General features: G+C 39.8%; 1 protein-coding gene across 15 annotated transcripts in view; it reads left to right on the top strand.

Annotated features, from left to right (window-relative positions):
* The window catches only part of LOC136886858 (zinc finger protein 41 homolog), a 348826-nt gene that overhangs the window by 235689 nt on the left and 90066 nt on the right, over positions 1-23071 (top strand). For 14 of the 15 annotated variants that reach the window (XR_010861834.2, XR_011019112.1, XM_067159709.2 and 11 more), the window contains one exon: positions 1032-1127. The exons of the other annotated variant lie outside the window; for it this stretch is intronic. Coding sequence is in view for 12 of the 14 variants with exons in the window: in XM_067159709.2 (XP_067015810.2) it covers positions 1032-1127 (96 nt within the window). In the remaining 2 variants the exon portion in view is untranslated. The remainder of the gene's footprint in view (positions 1-1031; positions 1128-23071) is intronic. 15 annotated transcript variants of the gene reach the window in all.

The following is a 23071-nucleotide window of genomic DNA, read 5'->3' as shown; positions in this document are numbered from 1 at the left end:
GAAAAGAGAACCCCTCCAGTGTGTACTTGCGACAATCATCTTACCGTGGTGTGTGTGGACCTGGTCGATCTGCGCCGTAGGCTAGAACTCCCGAGTACCATCTCCCTCATCCTGCGAGATGATGAGAAGTCAGCAGACCTTGTCATCCGTTTTATGAGGGATAGCGTGTAATAATGTCCTTTGTCTTAGTGTATTTGTGTTAACTGCGCATTTGTTCCATTGACTCTATTTTAGTTCGTGTTTGTGTATTTTAATGTGTTTTTTAACATATATCTTGAATATATATCTGTACTTCCAGGCAATGCCTTATTCCATTGTCGCCTGTATATTCTATAATTTCATTAGAAAATAAGGCATTGTGAATTAGATCCACTAATTGTTTTAATCTCATAATCATTTTTCTTCACTATATGTTTTAAACTCTAGTCAGTGGATACATTTTGAAATTTTAGTTATCATATCATGTCATCCATCTCATACCTTCGATGTTAGGCCTATTTAAACAACAGCAATCATCATCATCATCATCATTTTGTCATTCCACCAAGATGTTTGCTTTTTCCATTCTTACGCACAGTAATTCCTAGGCTGTTTCCTCTAGAGTGTCTCTATGCCTGCTAACTGTCTATTGCATCTGCAGACATACTTCTCTTTCTCTGTCCTAGGACTACATTTGTATCATCAAAAAATCCTGGGAATAACTGCACTTTGCTAACAGATGTCGTGAATTCAAATGTAGGATATTTCTAGGAAAAAGGAGGACTTGTCACCCTGTGCCCATGAGGAAGAGGTTGATAGGCATATTATAGTGCAGCCGGTCTGCATGTCTCATTCAGCACAGTGGTGTTATGTGATGAAATAGACCTTTCCAATTCCAAAATTTTTGTAACTTTAATTTTACACCCACGTTCTTGTTTCCATTTCTATCCTAGATCTGTATTTCTATGATTTGGTCGCCACTTTATGCAGGTTACTCAAGGTAAGAGTAGTATCTATGTATCTGTACACTAGCTTTTTCTAATTACTTTTAGATGAAGATGGTTCTGCAGCTGAGGAGGAAGTACCGAAGAAAAGAAAGAAACATAAAAGAAATGAGGAACCAAGGGAGCGCAAGAGAAGAAAAGCTGGTAAATATACTGTAGATAGCAAAGATCACTGCCCTAGAACAATGTCAGGTATACAAAATTAATAACCTAGAATGCAAGAACTGTTCTGTGTATGTTCATAGGTAAGTGTCAGCCTTGTGTCGTCATTGACTTGTGCGCAGAACAGCTTGTTCATAAATGTGAGTTTGAAGGAAATGTGGTTTCACATTGCAGCACGTTTCTGAACGAGAGTTTTTTGTGAATGTTGATAGGGTAAGCTCCAGTCGCTTACCTCCAGCCAGTATCCAGTATTCGGGAGATAGTGGGATCAAACCCCACTGTCGGCAGCCCTGAAGATAATTTTCTGTGGTTTCCCCAGTTTCACACCAGGCAAATGCTGGGGCTGTACCATAATTAAGTCTACTTCCTTCTCACTCCTAGCCCTTTCCTATCCTATCTTTGCCGTGGGACTTATCTGTGTCAGTGTGACATAAAGCAACTTGCATAAAATCAGCTTCCTGGTCCGTATCACACTTAAATATATTCACAACTAAGTATTTTTTATTTTCCACCTTGTCGATACACTAAATTGCTTAAGGCAACTTATTGGTTAAAAGTGGTACATGTTTCGTATAAGGGTCTCTGAGGCGTACAAAAACTGTGGTCTGACAGGAGTTTTGTAATGACAGATCTTTAGCATTTTTTGAAATGTATCTCTTATTATATTGTTGTGGGATAGTTGGTATGCTGCATTGAGTTCATTACATCTTTCTAAGATAGATATACCATCTCTAACATTGGGGTGGACCCATTCACCAAGATAGCGGAAGCGATTGACTCTCCCAGTCGTTCCATATATGGTAATCAAAGGGAAGTTTCCGGGATGCCGAGTCTCAGAGTACTTCGTTTTGTCGTACGGTATGTGTAATCCTGCCTTTACCGCTATCTCGCGCAGGCCTTCGATAGCATTGACAGCATCCTTAAAGTTGTTGGTTAGGATTGCAATGTCATCTACAAATGCTAGGCACCTGATCTCAATCTTTAGGGTCCCAGCTCCAATGGCAACTGGTTTGATTTCTAGACTCCTCAATGTACATTCCCAGATCTTGATGACTTTATCAAGCACTAGATTAAACAGAATGAGTGAGAGGCCATCACCCTGTCATACTCCAGTTTTTATCTTGAAATTCCGAGATAGTTCTCCCCTGAACTTCACCTTAGATGTTGTATTCGTAAGAGTGTGTTGGATGAGGGTGCGTGTGTTGTAATAGACACATCGTTCTTGCATTTCGGAGAAGAGTGTCTGGCGGTCGATGGAATCATAAGGTTTTTCAAAGTCGACGAAAACCACAGCAATGTTCATACTCCTTACTTGTTTTAGTTGGAGAATAGTTTTTAGGTTGATGATCTGCTCAGTACAGCACTGTCCCTGCCGAAATCCTCTTTGATACCAATCGTTCGATCACATTGGCTTTCCACATTGTCCAGTAAAATCCTTTATAGCACTTTGTATGCTACTGACAGCAGAGATATCCCTCGGTAGTTGTTGACATCACTGCGGTCACCTTTCGTATGTAAAGAGAGTATGATAGCTGATTTCCAGTCATCAGGGATCCTGTCAGTCTCCCAGCAGTCGAACAAGATCTGGTGTATGGCCTCTGTGATCTTATTTCCACCTGCTTTTAGAGATTCCGCAATGATGCCATCTTCCGTGGGGGCCTTGCAGTTCTTAAGATGTCCGATGGCTTTAGCAATTTGCTGCATTGTTGGTGGGTTAGATGGTAGGTGTATCTCTGGAGAATCTTAAACAGGTAATCTTTCTGTGGGCTCTTCGCAATTGAGTAACTGCTCAAAGTAGTTTGCCAAAAGTTCCACGTTCCGGCAGTTACAGGTCTGTATTCTTAAAGTGAAGGCATTGTGGTTTATAACCCGAGAGTTCCTCTCTGAAGGCCCAAGGTTTCCTTATACGGCTGATGATGACCACTAAGTGGTCTAAACATGTTCTGTGAGTGATAATGTATATTTAATTTTCCCCAATGCAAAAAATAAAGTATCAATTAGGTGGTTCTTTAATTATACTTGTTGATTATACTCATTGATACGGTCATGAAGTGGACAACTTGCAATTCCTTTCGTTCAGGCTCATCAACTGCAAGATCGCACCATCTATGCCGTCTCTTCCTTCGAGGTTGTCCGAGGTTATTGGTTGTTTCGCATATGGTGGACTTCAGTTGGTTCCAGTCTTTCATATCATTTTGCAAGATGTCAGTTGCAAAACGTTCTTTATTCTCCGACAGGAATTGTGGATCAATCCTTGGTGGAATTGTGGTAGAAGATACCTTTCATTTGGGCAATAATCTCCTCTTTAGTTTTGTGAAGAAACGGTCATCAACATTCCAACCTTCACGAACTCTGACATTCATGATCTCTTTCCTGCATTTTACACTGATTGCAACATGATCAATTTGAAATGATCCTATAGCTGTGTTCGGTGACTGCCAGGTGATCTGGTATTTTGTCTTTCTGGGAAAAACTGTCGACATGATCTTCAACTGATATAACCTACTCATTTCAATTAAGCACTTGCCGTTGGTGTTTGTTCGTCTATGTGCTGTGTAAGGCCCCAGTATATCTCGGTACCGTTGCTCTTTTCCCAGTTGAGCGTTGAAGTCACCTACGAGGATTTTGACATGGTGACCTGGGGATCGTAACAATCTCGTCTTCTAGCATCTGCCAGAAACTTTGGACCTTTTCAGGTCCCTTTCCCGTATGACCCTCATATTTCTCTTCAGGGATAGTGGATAGTGGGGATGTGCCTTACATTCTAGTTTACAGTGGTGTAGCCACATTAATTCTTCGCCGTCCCTAACGCTCCAAAGCGCTTGAGTATTATCACCCACCTGCTGTGCTGAACACTCCAAAGCGCTCGTCACACTCGCATTCATTAGAAGTGTGTCCAGAGAAATATTGAAGGTCTTGTGAAACCACACTTTATTCCCTTGACTCACCAAGCTGTCGGAACCTTGTTGAGAGCATTTCCTGTGTATATTTCCCAAGCAGGCCTACTTTATAAACATCGTCTTTCAGTTTGAGATTATTCTTGTTCAAGTCTTCTAATCGTGGAGTTGTGTCAAATGGTATGAAAGAATGCGAAATTGATGATATGTTAGAAGATAGTGGAGATAGTGAGCTTTCTAGTTGTGGTTCAGAATTGTATTCTGATGAATGTAGTAGTGATAATGATTCCGAGAATCACGAGCGTGAACAAATATTGTAAGAAGATACAGGGACAGGACTACAAAGATATATTACTCGTGATATCTGGAGCCACAATATTCATTTTGACGAACTGAAAATATGGGAAAACAATGCCGGTCCAAATCATGATTTACTTTCCGGGAGTTCAGGAAAAGATTTTTTGAATTATTTGCGGGATCAGAATTTTATGAGCTAGTAGCAGAGCAAACGAATATTCATGCCAAATATTTACAAAGAAAAACTGGCACTGTTGATGCTATCTGGCAAGACACTAACGCTGATGAAATAAGGGCGTATGTAGGAGTTCTAATTCATATGGGATTGGTTGTTTCACCGGAAACAGACGATTACTTCCTAGGAGACTTTTGCGTGTGCCCATTAGTAAGGCAGGCAATGACACTGAAACGGTTTAGGGAACTTGGGCAATATTTACATATAAGTAGGCATGTAAACAGGCCAACACCACAAGATGAAAATTACGATATTCTGTACAGCTCAGCGACTTACCGAAAAATTCAGAATTTTGTACGCACCTGGCTGGGAACTGGCAGTAGATGAAGCTATGATAGGATTCAAGGGAAGATTTATCTTGAAACAGTACCTCCCAGGGAAACCCACCAAATGGGGTATCAAAGCATGGGGTATTGCTGACAGTGGAAATGGCTACCTTCTGAAATGTGAGATTTACAAGGGGAAGAAAGAATCATGGGGTCAGAATTTATTATTAGGAGAGCAGGTGGTTTTACACCTGACAGGGTCATAATGGGGAAAGTGGCATCACATTGACTTTAGTAACTTTTTCAGTTCTGCAAAACTGATGAAATTATTGCTAACCCATAACACCTAATAGTTGTGTGACGAGGGTAAATAGGGTTGGCCTGATCAGTTTAGGAAACCTGCACAGTTGCAACTCAAGTGGGGAGAATGTAGGAAAATGCAAAGTGAAGGTATAACAGCAACAGTCTGACAAGATAAATGTACTGTTCTTATGCTGTCAACAAATTCAGATTCTGTGAAGAATGATACAATGAAACGAAAAACCGATAATGGCATTGAAGACACAGGAATTGCATGTCAACATGCTATCATGTTGGGATCCTCCACAGTGCCGCCAACAGCTGTTGTAGATAACCTAGGCTTCACTGAAGAGGCATACTAGGGAAAAGAGAAGTGAGGTAGTTTTCCGTGATCAGAAAAGAGAATACTACAGGGTTGGACAATCGTCTGAAAAATGGTGGAAATTTAGTTTTCATTTTGTGATTGTGTGCATTGTGAACAGTTTCATTTTTTATGATATGAGTAACTGACCAGCTTTCACAGTTTATGGAAACAGACAGCTGAACTTCCGGCGCAACTTGGTGCAACAGCTGATAGGGAACTTCATCTCCCGCAAACGTACGGGCAGGAAATAAAGTTTACCCATCGGCTGTCCACCCCTAAATTATTTAATAATTCTGTTGTGAAGATACATGACCGTTCCAGAGTGTGTGCTTTGTGTTTACAAATGAAAAATAGGGCAGCTTCTGGGAGAGGCAAACAAACAACATTCAAATGTAAGCAGTGCGAATTACCTCTGTGCAGGACAGGGTGCTTTTTGGAATACCATCAGAACCAAAATGTGGATATTCAAAATTAGGGTGAGTAGGGAGACGATCGTTGCTTCATGTCCGTAGGTATAACCTTGAAATACCCTACACGTGTCTCTTGGGTGGTGTTAAGAAAGCAACGGCACTTGGCTGCTGGACCTTAAGCTCTGTTTTACGGATATCCCAGCAAACAGCAACCTAGATCATGGTACATTATTTTAATCTAAACGGTTCTTCTCAGAACCAAACAACAACATCGGTAAAAAACATCGGCCCCTCTTTGAATACATGCCAATTAAATAAGCCGATCTAAAAGTAACTACCTTTTAAAAGTGCTAAAGGACAATCATGCACATGCCGTGTTAACCAAACTTCACTCCATATGTAAATCACCAGGATTCAACCTTGCTACGGCTACCTTCCACAAAATCTATAGCACCACTACGCACATACGAAATAATATTGACCAAGTTGAAATCCTAGACACAAGCTCTAATGACATCTTTGTAACCAGAGTCAAAGTAGCAGACTTGGAAATAGTAAACATTTATAAACCACCGTCTCAACCTGGGTGTAAAGAAGCCATTCAGAACATGAAGTACCCCACAGTCATCATGGGAGATTTCAACAGGAGGAGCACTTCCTGAGGATATGGGGACACTGATGAGGACGGTCTTGGTGTGTTAGCCTGGTCAGAAACAGAAGATGTTTTCCTTCTGTATGATGCAAAAGACAAAGGATCCTTTCACTGGGGCAGATGGAAGAAAGACACCAACACAGACCTTTGTTTTGTATCAAGAAACGAAGGTGGAAGACCCCTACAGTGCAGCAGAAAAGTATTGAGTAAATTTCCTCGAAGTCTGCACAGATCAATCATCGTAAAAATTGGTATTGAAGTCCTGATAATAAGATCAACGCCTCTACCCCGCTGGAATTTTGGAGAAGCACATTGGGGAGCTTTCACTAAGGAATTGGATTACAACATTCAGTGGATTCCACCAAAACTTGACAACTATGAGCGATTTGTTGGTTTAATGTGTTCCGTAGCAAGGAAACACATTCCCAGAGGATTTAGGAAAGAATATATTCCTGGGTGGAACAGACGGTGTGATGAGCTATATGAGGAATACCAACAAAGTAACAGAATAGATGTTGCCGACAAACTATTGTACTGCTTAGATTCTGCCAGAAAAAAATTTGAATTCTTCAGTGACATCCAGCATGAATTTCCAACACCCGAGTAGAAAAGCTTGGGCTCTTCTGCAAAAACTCGGTAGTAACACTCCAAGATATGTTAATAAGAGCTCAAATGTATCTCCAGCAGATGTAGCCAATAGAATTGTCAGTCTTTCCAAGAGACCTACTCGTGTCAACAAAATTGAAACTAAGAAACTTAAGAAGGAGCTAAGAAACAAACTATCTCTGACTTAACCAACCACACAGTTTTCAGGAGACTTCAGTGTTGCAGAGATTTCAGCAGCTCTGAAAGAAATAAAACCAGGTAAAGCAACTGGATTAGATGGAATATATCCAGAGTCCCTGAAACACTGTGGTCCTAGAACTCTGGACTGGCTAGTTAAATTCTGTACTGACATCTTACGGAACAGTAGACTCCCATCCCTGCTCAAGAAAACAAAAATAGTTGCCATCCTGAAGCCTGGGAAAAGCAGAAACAGTCAAGAGGATTATCGACCCATCGCACTCTTAAGCATATTCTACAAGCTAATCGAAAGAATGGTCTACAGCAGAATCTCAGCCACAGCCTTCCAACGCATACCAGCCGAACAAGCTGGATTCCGACCGAACAGAAGCTGCTGTGACCGCACTCACCAGCCACATTGAGAATGGATTTCAGGAGAAGAAAACAAGCGCAGTGTTTGTGGACCTAACATCGGCTTATGACATAGTGTGGCGACAAGAAATGATACTGAAACTCTTAAAGATTATTCCTTGTAAAACCCTCACGACACTTCTCAACAACATGTTATGCAATAGAGTATTTGAAGTACATTTAAATGGCAATGTAAGCAAGCCTTACGTACTAAATAATGGTCTACCACAAGGATCAGTTCTCGCTCCACTACTCTTTAGATCTTCCAGTAACTGTCTCTCAGAAGTTCATATATGCAGATGACGTAGCTCTGACCGCACTCACCAAGGATCTCCGCAACTTGAACAAATATTTCAACACCTGGAGACTTAAACCTAACCTGAACAAAACTGAAATGAACTGCTTTCATCTAGAGCCAAGTATGTTCCCCAAGTGGAATTCAAAGACCAGCAACTAAAATATGTGGGCGTCACAACAGACCGGACACTGTCGTATAAACAAACAAACAAACCCCATGGCACTACAGCCCTTGAAGGGCCTTGGCCTACCAAGCGACCGCTGCTCAGGCCGAAGGCCTGCAGATTACAAGGTGTCGTGTGATCAGCACAATGAATCCTCTCAGCCGTTATTCTTGGCTTTCTAGACCGTGGCCGCTATCCCACCGTCAGATAACTCCTCAATTCTAATCCCGTAGCGTGAGTGGACCTCGAACCAGCCCTCAGGTGCAGGTGAAAATCCCTGACCTGGCCGGGAGTCGAACCCGGGGCCTCCGGGTAAGAGGCAGGCACGCTACCCCTACACCACGGGGCCGGCGTCATATAAACAACACCTCTTAAATACCACTGCAAAGCTAAAAATGAGGCATAACATCTTGCACAAGCTCAGTGGAACTGGCTGGGGAGCAAACACAACATTTCTGCGAACATCAGCCCTTGCCTTAGGCACCATCAAATCAACACCTCTGAAATGGCTGCCAGTGTTATCCAACATCCCTCCCTCTCACATATGAAGAGAAGCGGCTCTGCTAAAAGAATGGCAGAAATGTCGTAGTGATCCTCAATTGCCCTTACATCAGGACTGCAAACTTCAGACCCGACAGAAGTTGAAATCCAGGAACCCATTATGGAAGCTTGGTGAGAAGCTCATCAACTCACATTTCGAAGCTGATCAAGCCTGGCGTGAAGAATGGAACTTGTCAAACCCCGACCACGTGGGTTTAATCAATAATCCATGCAGAGCTCCACCTGGTTTCAACTTACTGAGAAAGGAATAGACATCTTTAAACAGAATCAAGACAAATGATGGAAGATGTAAATTCTGGCTCTTCAAATGGGGGAAAAACTACAAGTCCACTGTGTGACTGCGGTAACGTGCCTCAGTCCATCCAGCATGTTGCTATGGAGTGTACAAGAAGAAGGTTCCATGGATCTGTCCAAGGAATACATAGTGACATTGATGAAGTAGTGACCTAGCTACATACACTGGACATTGTATTTTAACAAACCAAATATTACCTGCAGTCTGACATGTAAATATTTTATATAAGTTTTTTGTATGTTTCCTGTGTATCCATATTTTTGCCATACGAAATAAGTAAATGAATAATAAAAGGGTGAGTGCACATTGCTTTTCGCAATCACCATCAATTGCATAGTTGCCGCTGCTGGGCCCGCAGTCTTTCCATCGCTGTGTGTAGACGATTTAGCTCTACATTACAGCTCTGGAAGGGTGGCATTTGCTGGGAGACAGCTACAGCAAGCTATTAACCAAGTCAACAGATGGGCCCTGCAACATAGCGGCAAAAACCTATACTTCTGTCGACGTCAGTTTGTGCATCCTGAACCACAGCTCTGCTTGCAAAACAGTGTCTTACCAGTGGTTAGACACCTGCAGATTCCTGGGTCTCCATTTTGATAAGAGACTAACGTGGCAGTCCCACATCCGTCAACTGAAGGTTGCCTGCATGAAGATACTTAACATGCTTAAGTTTAGATACTTAACATGCTTATGTTTCTCGGTGGCTCTTCGTGGGGTGTTGACCATGCGGCGTTGCTACGTTTCTTACACGGCGATAGTCTCTCCTGCATGGTATATGGTAGTACAACTTATGGCTCAGGATCAAGATCTAAGCTGAGCCTTTTAGACAGTGTTCACCATAGTGGAGTTGTGAAATGCTGCTACATCCAAGCTATAAAAAAATATTTAGTACCCAATACCACCAGAGGTACCTAGACCGGCCGAATGCCACATAGCCGGTTGGGTTTTGAATTGATAGCTTGTGTCATGAGTTAAATATAGATATAGGTAGGGTTCTTGAGAGGGCTTGTAGCGAGGTACCTCCGTGGTTTGTTACACTACCGGATATAGGCTAGATCTACTCCGTGGACCCAAGGTGAACACACATTCCTCCGTTTATTGGAAGTATTCCCAGGACTTTGTTCACCAGTATCTGGCCGTGAGACATATCTTCACGGATAATTCTAAGTTCAGAGAACATGTTGGTTACTCTTTCGTCACCAAAGATATATTACAAGTTGTCCATTTCATGACCGTATCGATGAGTATAATCAAGAAGTTAATGTAAAGAACCACCTAATCGATACTTTATTTTATGCCTTAGGCAAAATAGAATATATATTAACACTTACGGGACATGTTTTGACCACTTAGTGGTCATCATCAGCTGTATAAAGAAGAAACTAAGATGAAAAAACTTTAGGACAATAAGCACAAGTATAACTCTTAGGTTATAAAGAAAAAATCGCTGTGTTGACTGTTTGGTAAAAGTTCTTTGGTGACTCCATTGTTATAAGATGGTGGACATCAGGTCAAAACGTCTTGCCTCTCGTTCTTATTTGGAAAAGATGTTTATTCTGCGCCGTCCAGAGGGTCTGTCTTAGAGCGCGATCTGGTGTAGTAGCGATGTGACACATTCTGACAGTTTGTGCGAACCTCTGGAGAGAAGGGGAGTAGAGTACCGTCTCATGTGAGGGAGGAGGGAGACTTGTCTGTTTCTTGTCTACCCATTCCAAGTATTTACTGATATGCTCGTATAAGATGTTTTTTTGCCCGTTGTTTTCATTAAGATTCTGTTCATGTTATAAATCTCATATTATGTTCCGTATTGAAATGTACTTAAAATCAAATAATAATAATATTAGATTAAAAATTCCACCTGTTCAATACATACTTCCTTTATTGATCATACAGATGATTTGAAGGTCAACCTGGAAAACATCCACATCGTTCTTGATAAATTAGAGAACGGTGAACAGAATCATAACAAAAACAACGGGCAAAAAAACATCTTATACGAGCATATCAGTAAATACTTGGAATGGGTAGACAAGAAACAGACAAGACGAACACGACATCGCAGAGGCACAACCTAATCTCCCTCCTCCCTCACATGATATGTTAGATGACGGCGGTACTCTACTCCCCTTCTCTCCAGAGTTTTGCACGGACATTCAGAATGTGTCACATCGCTACTACACCAGATCGCGCTCTAAGACAGACCCTCTGGACGGCGCAGAATAAACACCTTTTCCAAATAAGAACGAGAGGCAAGACGTTCTGACCTGATGTCCATCATCTTATAACAAAGGAGTCACCAAAGAACTTTTACCAAACAGTCAATACAGCGATTTTTTCTTTATAACCTAAGAGTTATACTTGTGCTTATTGTCCTAAAGTTTTTTCATCTTAGTTTCTTCTTTATACAGCTGATGATGACCACTAAGTGGTCGAAACATGTCCTGTAAGTGTTAATATATATATTCTGTTTTGCCTAAGGCATAAAATAAAGTATCGATTAGGTGGTTCTTTACATTAACTTCTTGACCAAAGATATATGCATGAAAATCTCACGAGTATATGTAGCATGTATACTGCGGAGTTTTACGCCATCTTAGAAGCTCTGCAGTTTGCACTGGGTGATGGAAGAAACTATTTTCTCATGTGTACCGACTTGTTAAGATTCATGGCCTTCCAAGCCATGTTGGGATTGCGGGAAACGAACTTGTGGATGAAGCTGGAAAGGCCTGCAGGAAACACTCGAACACGTGTTAGCCGATAACGCAACTACTGCTGATCTCGTCATTTGCTTTATATGCGACAGGGTGTGTAAATTCCAAGTTCTGTTACTCAGGGAACGCACATTCCCTTTTGATTCGTTGGAGATTTTTTGACATAATTCAATCATTCTTGCTTTATTTTGTACTTCTTTTTGAAATTCCTTTGTTGAATAAATAATTTTGTTTTATTTTAAATTTATTTTTCACTTAATTTGTTCAGAAAGGATGATTACCTACCTAGTTGTACTTCCTCTTAAAACAGAAATCTTGCTTGTTGCTTGATGTTTTAAGGGGCCTAACATTGAAAGTTATCGGCCCGAAAACAAAAATCACCACCACCACCACAAAATATAATTTGTGATCATTCATGATTCCTGCCTATTTTACTGTACCAGGAAAAATAACGCAGATATTCCCTAGCGTTTCATCTTTAGGAACTTCCAGACATTTTTGGGAATATTTGTTTTATCTAAGAACTAACATAACAACACTGTATCTTCTGACATGTACACTATGGACTATGACAACAGTGATCAGACCTGCTAACCATTACAGATTTTCCGTAATTTGCGTGGATTTCATGATAATATTGTGGTTAAGGGCACATTTATTATGGAAAATCAATATTTTTTTTTTTTACTTTCCACATGAAAAATTACAAATGTGTAATCCTCAACCAAACGCTGGGTGACATTGTGACATCACGACGCACAAAGCACATATACCTCACTTTGTTCATCTTTGTTTTTGCCTGTAACGGCTTTGCATTCCATCATAGTCTTCATTTCCTGTTTCCAGCTTCCATGGTCGGGTTGTGAATTAAGGACCTCCATCGCTGCCTGTCTCTCCACCGCTCTTCTCCTGTTTTAAGTACATCTTCTGGTTTTTCTCCCCTCTTCTCTATGCACTCCCACACTGAATCTGTCCACCTCTTTCGGGGTCTTCCTCGTAGTCTCTTTCTTGTTAACTTCTCTGAAAAAGCTTTTTTTGGCACACTCTCTTCTCTCATTCTCATCATATGCCCGTACCACTTTAGCATTGTTGTTTGTATCCTGTCTTGAAGTTTCAAGATTCCTGTCCTTTTCCTTATCTCTTCATTTCTAATTGTATCCTTTGTGGTCTTGCTCTCGATACCTCGTAGGAATTTCATCTCTGCTGCCTGCATTCTACTCTCCTCTTGTTTTGTAGTAGTCCACAATCCAGCTGTATAGGTTAGTATGGGTTCATAATATGTAGAATATAATACTTTCTTACATTTCTTCGGGGCATCTTCATTCCACAAAAAAGCCCTTACACTCTAGTAGAAGCTGTTTGCTTGTTGTATTCTTTTCACAATTTCCTCAGTTATCTTTCCATCTTCTGTGATCACACTTGCCAAGTACTTGAAACTTTTAACCACTTCCAGAATTTTACCATTCAGTTTAATCTTTCCCCTTCCTTCCTTCCTTCCTTCCTTCCTTCCTTCCTTCCTTCCTTCCTTCCTTCCTTCCTTCCTTCCTTCCTTCCCCTTGTCGTCACTATTCTTTTACTTTTCTCTTTGCTTACTTTCATCCCAAATTTTTCTCTCTCTTGATTCCATACATGTACTTGTTTTTGCACTTCCGTTTCATCCTCATCCCATATCACTATATCATCTGCAGACAACATGGCTTTTGTTGCCTGTCTTCCCAATCTCTGTTTAATGTTCTTATGAATTTCATCCATGACTATGATGAATAGTATGGGGATAGTACACTTTCCTGTCGGAGACCAATTTCAGCTTTAAACCATTTTGTTTTTCCTATACTAGTCTTCACACTATTAACACAATTTTTGTACATAGCTTTTATCATTTGCACTTCCACTCTGTTAACTTGTTTTTTCCTTAATGCGTCCCATACCAACTGTCTGGGCACACTGTCATAAGCTTATGGCTTTGCATTATGGCGCGATATTCATTCAATCAGTGATCAGGCATGGTTATTTTCCCGGCTCTTTTATTCCAATTATTATATAGTTAAGGACTGTTTTAGTGCTGCTGAAATGAAGCGGTCCTTTGTTTCCAACGACAGGACAGGAAATAAAAATACTGTGCTCGAAAAGTATCGCGATAAATATACAGAAGGATGGCCGTGTCTCAACAATTAGTGTTCTGTAGCATGAGTTTTTGTGATTTTTCTGAGGCTGATCGGGTAGATGTGATTGTAGAAGGAATATTGAATCTGTGAAATATAAATCACATAGGGAGAAATAAATTTCTTTGCCAGTAGTGGGGAAAATAGTGTTACAAATGCAGAGTTCTGATTTACACTGTTCCTTGTAGAACATAAAAGTGGCCTGCAAATTTAAGCTTTCTGATCATTGCATGATTTTCAAATAGTGATTTTTCATATTTCAGGCATGATCTAAGCCAGTTTTTCTCCATCACACCGGATTTCTTTGCTAAATCAAATTGAATATATAAGACTCTCACCTACATACAAGATTACCACGTGTAAGGAATGCTTTTTTCTTGTTATATTTACTCATCTGAACACTCCTATATTATATGTAAACAGGCTTGAGGGTAAACACTAATTAAACACCACATTGCAATGACAAATCTGCAGTTTCAATTTTATGTTATCTTGACTTATTTTAAGAAACTTCTTTGTGCTGCTTTAACGAGCAGTAAGTAATGTGCCAACATATTCTTGCTCCAATTCTCTTAGATCCTTGTGAAACTTTCTCCTTGCTCTTCGCTCAGCACTCCTAGAATTGATGTTGCTTGGAGTAAAGTTGCAAATGATCAAATGAAGTGTAACACACTCAGTACTGTATGTTGTTTTATCAGTGCCACATAGTAATGCACGAACAGAAAGAATCTTTAGGATTGTAAGAAGAAGTCAAACTAAGTATAGCTACTCATTAAGTACAAATACATTGCCATCACTCTTCATTGAGAAACTAAAGATGGCATCAGATGGTACTGTATGTTTCAGAAAAAGATTTACTAAGAAACAGTACCAAGAGGTGGCATGCTACAACACTATACTTACACTAGAATAACTTAATAGGTATTTAAATATGTAGATTTGTTTTAGGTTAGGTAAATTTTAAAAGTGAAAGTTGGAGGCGTCCATGTTGATGCTTCCCTTTATTCTGAGATTACCCTCGTTACTGATTCCCCATTCCAAAGATTGGCAGGTCTGACAGAAATATTCACAAATTTTGTTTTTTTATGCTCAATGCTGAACAAACTGACCAGAAAATATTGTCATGGTAATGTGTTAACTGACAATGGTGATTTTCTTTTTGTTGAAGTAATTATTTTTCTAAGGTGCGAAACCGCATTGTCAAAAGTCGAGTTAGATCAATAGCATGCCAGTGATTGATGACCATTGAGATGATTACTAAGAAAATGGAGCCATGATCTCAGATGTCAGAGGTAAATCTGTTATATGAACTTATAAACAGTAAATAACGACAACTTGAAATAAGACCCTGGAAACCAAGCGGTATAAGCACTAGATCCGTCAACCCGTGTGACAGAAAGAGCAAGGTGAGTATGAGAGAGAAGACAGAGAATGTCCTGTTGCGATCTCTCTCCCTTCACAATGAATAACTTTGTTTTTAGCACTTGACAAACGGAGGTATTAAACTTCCAATACGATGTAATATCATTTTTCATAGCGAAAATCTCACACTGAATACATTGCAACACTCAGTGTACAAGAGTTGGCAGCCCCGCCTATTAGGCCTTGGTGTTACTAAGCCGTGGACAGTGACAGACAAACCACAGAGGTAGAGCAGTTCAATGCTGGCTTTACGAAAACGTCTCCCATGAAAGCTAGGCAGGAACTGACCTGCGGTCACTATTCGGCAACATTGGGCGATCTTTTCTTCGATTGGCTTGTGGCAAGACACTCCCCTGTACAGATTGCATGACTAGGGGCAGAAGGGCAGGGGTAGTTATTCAAAGTTTGCATTTCTTGCGGGGTGTCTCTTGGAGTTGCCGAGCTCTCGCCTCTGAAACTTATCAACAGTGACTAACTGCCAGATGGTGTTACATGACAGTGACTAAGTTCAGTTTTTAAAACATCACAGCAATGCTTTATGGTCTTGGTGAAATTCTAAAATGGGAACAAAGATGGACTGATGACCATTATAGTCTATTTAGATTGCGATAGTCCAGTACTGATAAAAATAATTAAAATATGCTCAGCTGGAGGAGTTTCTTGCGATATTTCTGGGCCTTGTTTCAAACAGAGTGTATAGTAAAATGTGGCCGTCTATATGGGAAAAAAATTATTTTCTGATAGCAGCTTGTCTAAAATAAATGAGGATCTCTCCAATAAAATTTTTTAAAAATGCTGAACAACACATCATCTCTTTTCAATAAACAACAAATCTCTAAACTCATTAATGTGAACCCCGCAGACTTCCCACTGGCAAACCTCTACTGAAAATTCATAAAATTCAAAAAACAGTCCTATCTATAATATTTCCAGTTTTCTCCAAAAAAATGTTGGCAAAACATTATAAAGAACTTCCGTCAAAAAATTAGTAGAATTCAGTAACAATACCAAAAAATTCAAATTAAATTCACACCACTCCATACATTCGTTTGAGATTACCAACGTGTGTGCCAACATCCGTATAGCTAAAACCATTAGTTTAGTCAACGAAAATTTTAACAGATACAGTCATTTAAGAAAATCAGAAATAGAAGAATTAATAGGGGTAGCCTTCAAGAAAGTCGGTACAGTTTTAGTTCCTAAAGGTGCCAGTAACTGCCGTCTAATTACGGAGACGAGTCATCAAGTTAAGATCATAGGTTATAAACTTCATGGTTCTGATCCGTATTGAATTGTAAGTAAAATATAATTATTAAATTAATGTAGTAATGGTTCATCTTTCAATACTATAATATGTAATATTCTAAATTACATTAATTAATTAGGGACTAGTTTCGGCCAGGGCTGGCCATCTTCAACCTTAATGTAAAACATCTAATAACTAAACAAATGTACATGCACACAATTGACATAAACCAAATGAAACAAATGACATTTAAAACTGGAATGAAATTATGATTAAATTTGAAAATAAACTAGGGAGTATGCTCATCATTGAGAATATTTCAAGTAAGAAGATCTCAACCCAGAAAACAGTAATTCAGCCCTTACTCATTCTATCCTCGCACTATGTGCTCTAAAAAAGAAAATAAATTATAATAATCTCATAATTACGAAAGTAGATAAAGGCAACACTACCGTCATAATGGACAAGAATGAATATTGAATCAATTTTTTAAAGATAGCTCATTCTCTACAATAATGAAAGACCCTACTGCGAAAATCCAACATCAACTTAAGCAGACCTTCAAGAATACTTCATATCTTTTAACAGATCAAGAAAAAACTAAATTAATTAATATGAACCCAGGTTTACCCACCATCAAAGCCCTCCCCAAAATACACAAAACCGGCGTCCCCATTCGCCCGATCATTAACTATAGACCGAGTCCCTTATACAAAGCATCGCAATTCATTCAAGGATTTTTAAGAAGAAATTATCATTTCTTGTCAAACAAATCCGTCAAATACACTAAAGAACTGATGGATAAATAAAAAAATGTTAACATTCAATCCAATCATTCTCTCCACTCATTCGATATTGTAAACATGTATCCTAGCATACGAACCTCCAAAATATACCCCATCATTCAAAACAATTTAAGCAAATGCAGTGGCTTAAGTATACTAGAAATACAGGATTTCATATCTATACTTTAGTTATAAACAACAACTATTTCACTTTCGATAATGTTATTTATCAACAAGAGGGATTGGCTATGGGATCGCCGGCCTCGGGTATCTTAGCTGAGATTTACTTGGATTTTTTGGAACACACCGAAATTGATAATAATAATAACTTTAACAACATCCTTTTCTGGGCAACATATGTAGATGACACCATAGTAATTATGGATGAGAGCATTACAAATGCAGCTACCACTCTCGTTAATCTAAATAACATTGACCCACATATAAAATTCACACTTGAATCCGAAACTGAACAGGAAATACATTTTTTAGACCTAACTATTATCAGACACCCAAGCTACTTAAGGAGTAGCTCATTTATTATTTCTTTGATCTCTTCTAGACTCGGTGGCTTGGAATCTTGGTTATCCTGAGATAGATTTTTCGTATCCAATCTTTCCACGGGTTCTGCACAATTCAGCAACATTTTGAAGTAATCTGCGAGAAATTGACAATTTTCTTTGTTGTTCGTAACTACACTACCATCCTCCCACTTTAAACACAAACTTGATGGCTGATATCCCTGTAGTTCCTCTCTGAAGGTTTTGTAAAATGCTAGAGTGTTGTTCTTTCGAAAATCATCTTTTATCTTATACATCCTACTTCTCATAATTTTTTTCTCTGATCATATGATCTTAACTGTTTTCTTCCTCTCTTCCCTGAAAGTTTCCCATCTCTTTTCGGTTTTGTTGGAATGCCACCTCTTCCATGCTTGTAGTCTCCTGTCCAAAGCTTCATCACACTTTTCATTCCACCACCTGTGTTTTTGTTTCCTCGCTGGATTCCCCAAACCTTCAGCTGCTTTAAACATTGAGTTTTTGATCTCTTCCCAGCTGTTCATATTCAACTTCGACAATTTTTTCACAATATGTCTCTACTTTGTTTTAGAGTATCTGCTTCGCCATAGGACCTATCTGTGTCGGTGCGACGTAAAGCCCCCCTAGAGTATCTGCATCAATTCTAAGCTCCCTCTTGATTTTTTGTTTGGGTTTGTTTGGTTGAAATCTTACTTTAATCTTCGAGAGGTAGTGGTCCGAATCTATGTTTAAGCTTTTTCTTACCTTGACGTTCAAGATTTCCCTTCGGTTTCTGGTCGTAATAGCAACAGGGTCGATCTGAAACTCCCCCAGAAACGTGTTAAGAGATGCCCATGCTTTTTTCTTGTTCGGGAGTGCCTTGAAGTGTGTAGACGTGAGTTTCAAATTAAAATGTCTGCAGAAACTGATTAATCTTTCGCCATTTTTTTTCATCCTGTTATGTGCTGGATAGTCCCCCACAATTTTCCTGTACCTTCTTTCTTTACCTATCTGAGCTCTGAGCATTGAAATCACCAACCAAAATTTTCACATGGTGCTGTGGAATTTTGGACGTTGTCTCTTCAAGAATTTCCCAAAAGTCATCTACCTTCTCCAGGTTTTTCTTGTTATCATTTATCGGCGCATGTGCATTGATGATCATGTATGCTTTATTGCCAGATCTGAAGGGCAGAAATGAGATCCTCTCTGTTGGTGAGGTAAAATTGATGATGGACTCCAGAGTGTTACTTTTAACCATGAAGACTGTTGCTAGGATCGTTACATTTGCGTTGTTTTTTACTGCCGGTTTTCCTTTGTAAATTCTATAACCATTAGATTCCATGTGATTTTCATCAAGGTATCTTATCTCTTGAAGTGCAAGTTTGTAAATATCTCTTTCTCTCAAAACATCAGTAGGTTGTTTTAATTTTCCAACTTTTAGGAGCGTGTTGATGTTCAGTATTCCGAGCAGATGTTTTTGCGTGGTTCATATCTTTCTTGAGGAGGTTCTGGGAAGCTCCGACTCTTCCCTGCATGACGTTCCAGGCTCTCCAGAATCCAAAGGCCTGGTTGCACCGCTCATGGCGGTGGGGGATTTCCGTTTTCGGCTGCCCCCCTGGAGTAGTCTTTCCTGAAGGTGTTTCCATCATGCCTTACATTGAAATTAGTTGGGAGGGTAGGCATTGCCTGCTCCTCCGAATTAAAACTGAGGTTGTAAGCCCCAGAGTTTGGTTCTTCCGCCCTCTAAACCATTGGGAATCTTCCTCTTCTGCTTTAGAGACCGTTGACCCTTTTCTTTTGCCTCAGTTGATCCGCGGGTGTTTATTTGGAGGAACCTTATTCACACCTGTCCTGCATATCTACAGGAACCTCCCCTATCAGCCATAGGAATGCGCCCTGTTGGGGTTGAGTCCCAACATCTTTTGCAAGACCATATCCAACCTCTGCTTAGTTCCTGGAGTATGTTTACGGCCGTACCTCTGGAGGACAGACGCCTCACATTGCTTGTCTTAAAGATGGCTGACATTATGGGCCAGCTGTTTGGTCTAAACAATGCCAAGAATTGATAGTAGAATGCACATCTTCTTGTGGTTTCTATGGTAGCAATGGCAAAGAAACAAAATGGGTGCCAGTTAGGGCAGATAGTTTAGTCAATATTCTCACTGCCTAGCATATCATTCACGGCTTAGGCTCCTCTTGCATTGCAGTGAGTATCAATGCCCTTTCAAATATTGGGCTTACCATGGCCTCTCACATAAAATTCAACATGGTTAATCATGCACACTGCACGAGCCTTATCTCATAATAAATCGGCCTTCATTTCATTATCAAATGTGCAACATCACAAGCCCTTCATCTCTGTTATGCATGGTTCAACTTCCTGCTCAACCTTTCCCCAAACAAGCCTCCAATCTCTTTCAATGACCCTGCATTAATCAACGGCGTGCATGCAACACATATCATCTTGTAGACACCGAAAAACACGTGCAAATAAAACATACTAACTGAACCTATCTACCATAGTTTTAAAATAGGATTAACCTCAACGCAGCAAGCGTATTGTTCATAAGATATTTGATGATTGCTTCTAGCTAAGCCTTCACACACATCACAAGTTGAATAACAAACATAACAAAACACACAAAAAAATATATAAAGATAACCTACAGTTTCCTTGAATCCCAACTATCTAACCATATACACAGAAAATCAAAGCAAAAACATGCAGTCAAACCCTGTCCATATCTACATTTAAATAAATACAAAGAAGCAAGTGCCTTCTGGCTGAAAATTACATTTCAACAAATAACCTAATTCTCACTGGCATTTACTGTATATCATAAATCATGCATATAAAAGACATCAAGAACTTAACTTCAGCGGCTCGTACAATACCACCCAGCGGTTGAGATTCCACTGTGTCTTCCTTCTTACTCCATCATCATCACGGCACACGCAGATAAGTCCCTGCTTCTTTTCCAGTTGATGCCATCTTCTTCTCAAACTCTTTCCTGTAGATCTGCAAAGGATGTAGAAAGTTAGTTCTTCTTCACCGCTAAGCATGCTCGGTGCACAGTATCGAACTAACACAGGCTAGCCATAATCTTAGCACATCGTACGTTTAAAATATAACATATCTTACAGTTCAACGCTCATCCTTGGTAGCGACACAATTTCATACGGAATGCACTCGTACAGTTTCTCACACGCGTCCGCGACCCGACCGATGATGATAATCATAAACGTCCATCACTGTTTTATTATCAGTCTGCAGTTGTAAAGTTACTTTTTACACAGTTAATGCGCGTACATAATGCCATCCCACACTTGGCAAAGAATGCAGTTACTTTAAGCACAACACAGTATAATTTATTCATGGTACACTGTTTCTGATATGCCTCACTACACAAAGAAAGTTTGCCCGTGTGGCAACCGTCTCGAGAAACTCACACCATGCACAGTCAAAGAAAGGCACATAAAAGAGAATACTTCACCTTGCGATGATCTAATATATCCAACACCAGGACATTAGCTCAGCGAGAATCCCCCAATGTTTGAAAAGGTAGCCAATCAGTGATCAAGCCCTGATCAACAGCAGTATATTTGAATTAACACTTTCAGCCCCAGAGGTATGGAAGGCACATTTCCTCCCAGCCCACGATGTTTTAATTAACACGCGCTCAGCCCCATGTGAATCATTCTGATACACACCAAGTAAGGCGTTCAGCCCCATGTGCATCATATTGACACACATGACAGGGCCTTGTTCTTCAAAGTGTGAGGCTTTCAGATTCACACGTACATTGAAATAGCATAGTGTCTTCTTCTCCCTGGGGCTGTGGGACCACAGGACGGTGCTGGGTCGTATATTGGTCAAGTAAGAACAATGTGCTTTGGTTGCCCAGAATTCAAGTACATGTGTATGGACTGTTTTTTCAAGAAACATAGATATGTAGCGAAGTAACAGAAAGTAAAATGTTGCTCTTAGTAAAATGTAAAAGAAATCAGTTGAAGGAATCTACTGAGTTTTGTATGTATTTACGCCTAATGCTGATTCCTGCGTCCATTTTTTAAATTTCAAATTCTTGTCACCTAATCTAACCTCGCCTATTCTAACGTAACTTAACCTAACCCTGGTAACATAAAACAATATCCAAATCTGTATGGAAGTGTTTGAAATAAAAATAAATTAATAAATAATATTTTTAAACTATTTTTGTGCGTGTATTAAAATGACGCACACAAAAAGTGCATACATAACTTACTCAGAGCCCATGTGCATCTTATTGACTCACACCTTATTTAGGAGAGTTCAAGATGAGAAAATGTTTTTATTTGTTTTAAAACACCTGTAGGCCACCAGAATAACGAGTTCATGCAATAGTAAGCCTTGGGCTGTGGGTGAATTTATCAACTTTCTGGCTGGGTTTAACGGTGTATCAATTTGATACACATGGGGCTGAGCTCATAACTTACCATGTATCAAATTGATACACATGGGGCTGAAAGTGTTAATAAATAAGCAAAAGCGCTCAAGTACTGACTCGAAATATCCAATTGTGTTCCATAATTTTATCTCACACAGACCTGTGGAATAGCTGCTAATTGCGGATTAAAGTGCTTTCATTTCACGATCACAGCATTGCAACTACGAAGTTGGTCGTTCTGGATTCTTTGTCACGGGCTTCTCTACATTCAAATCAGCCACGCCCCTATCTTCTCATTGGTTAGATTCAACTGGTGGTCTGATGCTCACTCACACGTGCCTACCGGCCACAACTTGCTTTAAAATTGTGGAAAATTACCGGCGAGACTCTCGCACTTGTCGCTCAAACTGACTTCCAGTATCGTCTTTAGCTTACTACAATTGAACTACCAGACCGCTGTCCACGTTGAAAATATTATAAATGCATAAATGAAGCATCTAGGGTACGGTTCATTACTTCAAAATCAGTTTGTCTTCCTATCAAGAAAGGTCAGGTGACAGCGCAGAATATCACCGTAAATATCATTGTGCAATGGAAGTGCAATTCACTACTTAATTAATGAACATAAACTCAATCCACAATAAGATGCTAAACAAGATTAGCTCATCGTTGTTGTAATCTGATCAGAAATTTTCAGTTTTAAATAGTTTTATATCACCTACTCCA

Source organism: Anabrus simplex, chromosome X, assembly GCF_040414725.1.
Source record: "Anabrus simplex isolate iqAnaSimp1 chromosome X, ASM4041472v1, whole genome shotgun sequence".
Lineage (NCBI taxonomy): Eukaryota > Metazoa > Arthropoda > Insecta > Orthoptera > Tettigoniidae > Anabrus > Anabrus simplex.
This window is presented reverse-complemented; position numbering and strand designations above follow the sequence as displayed.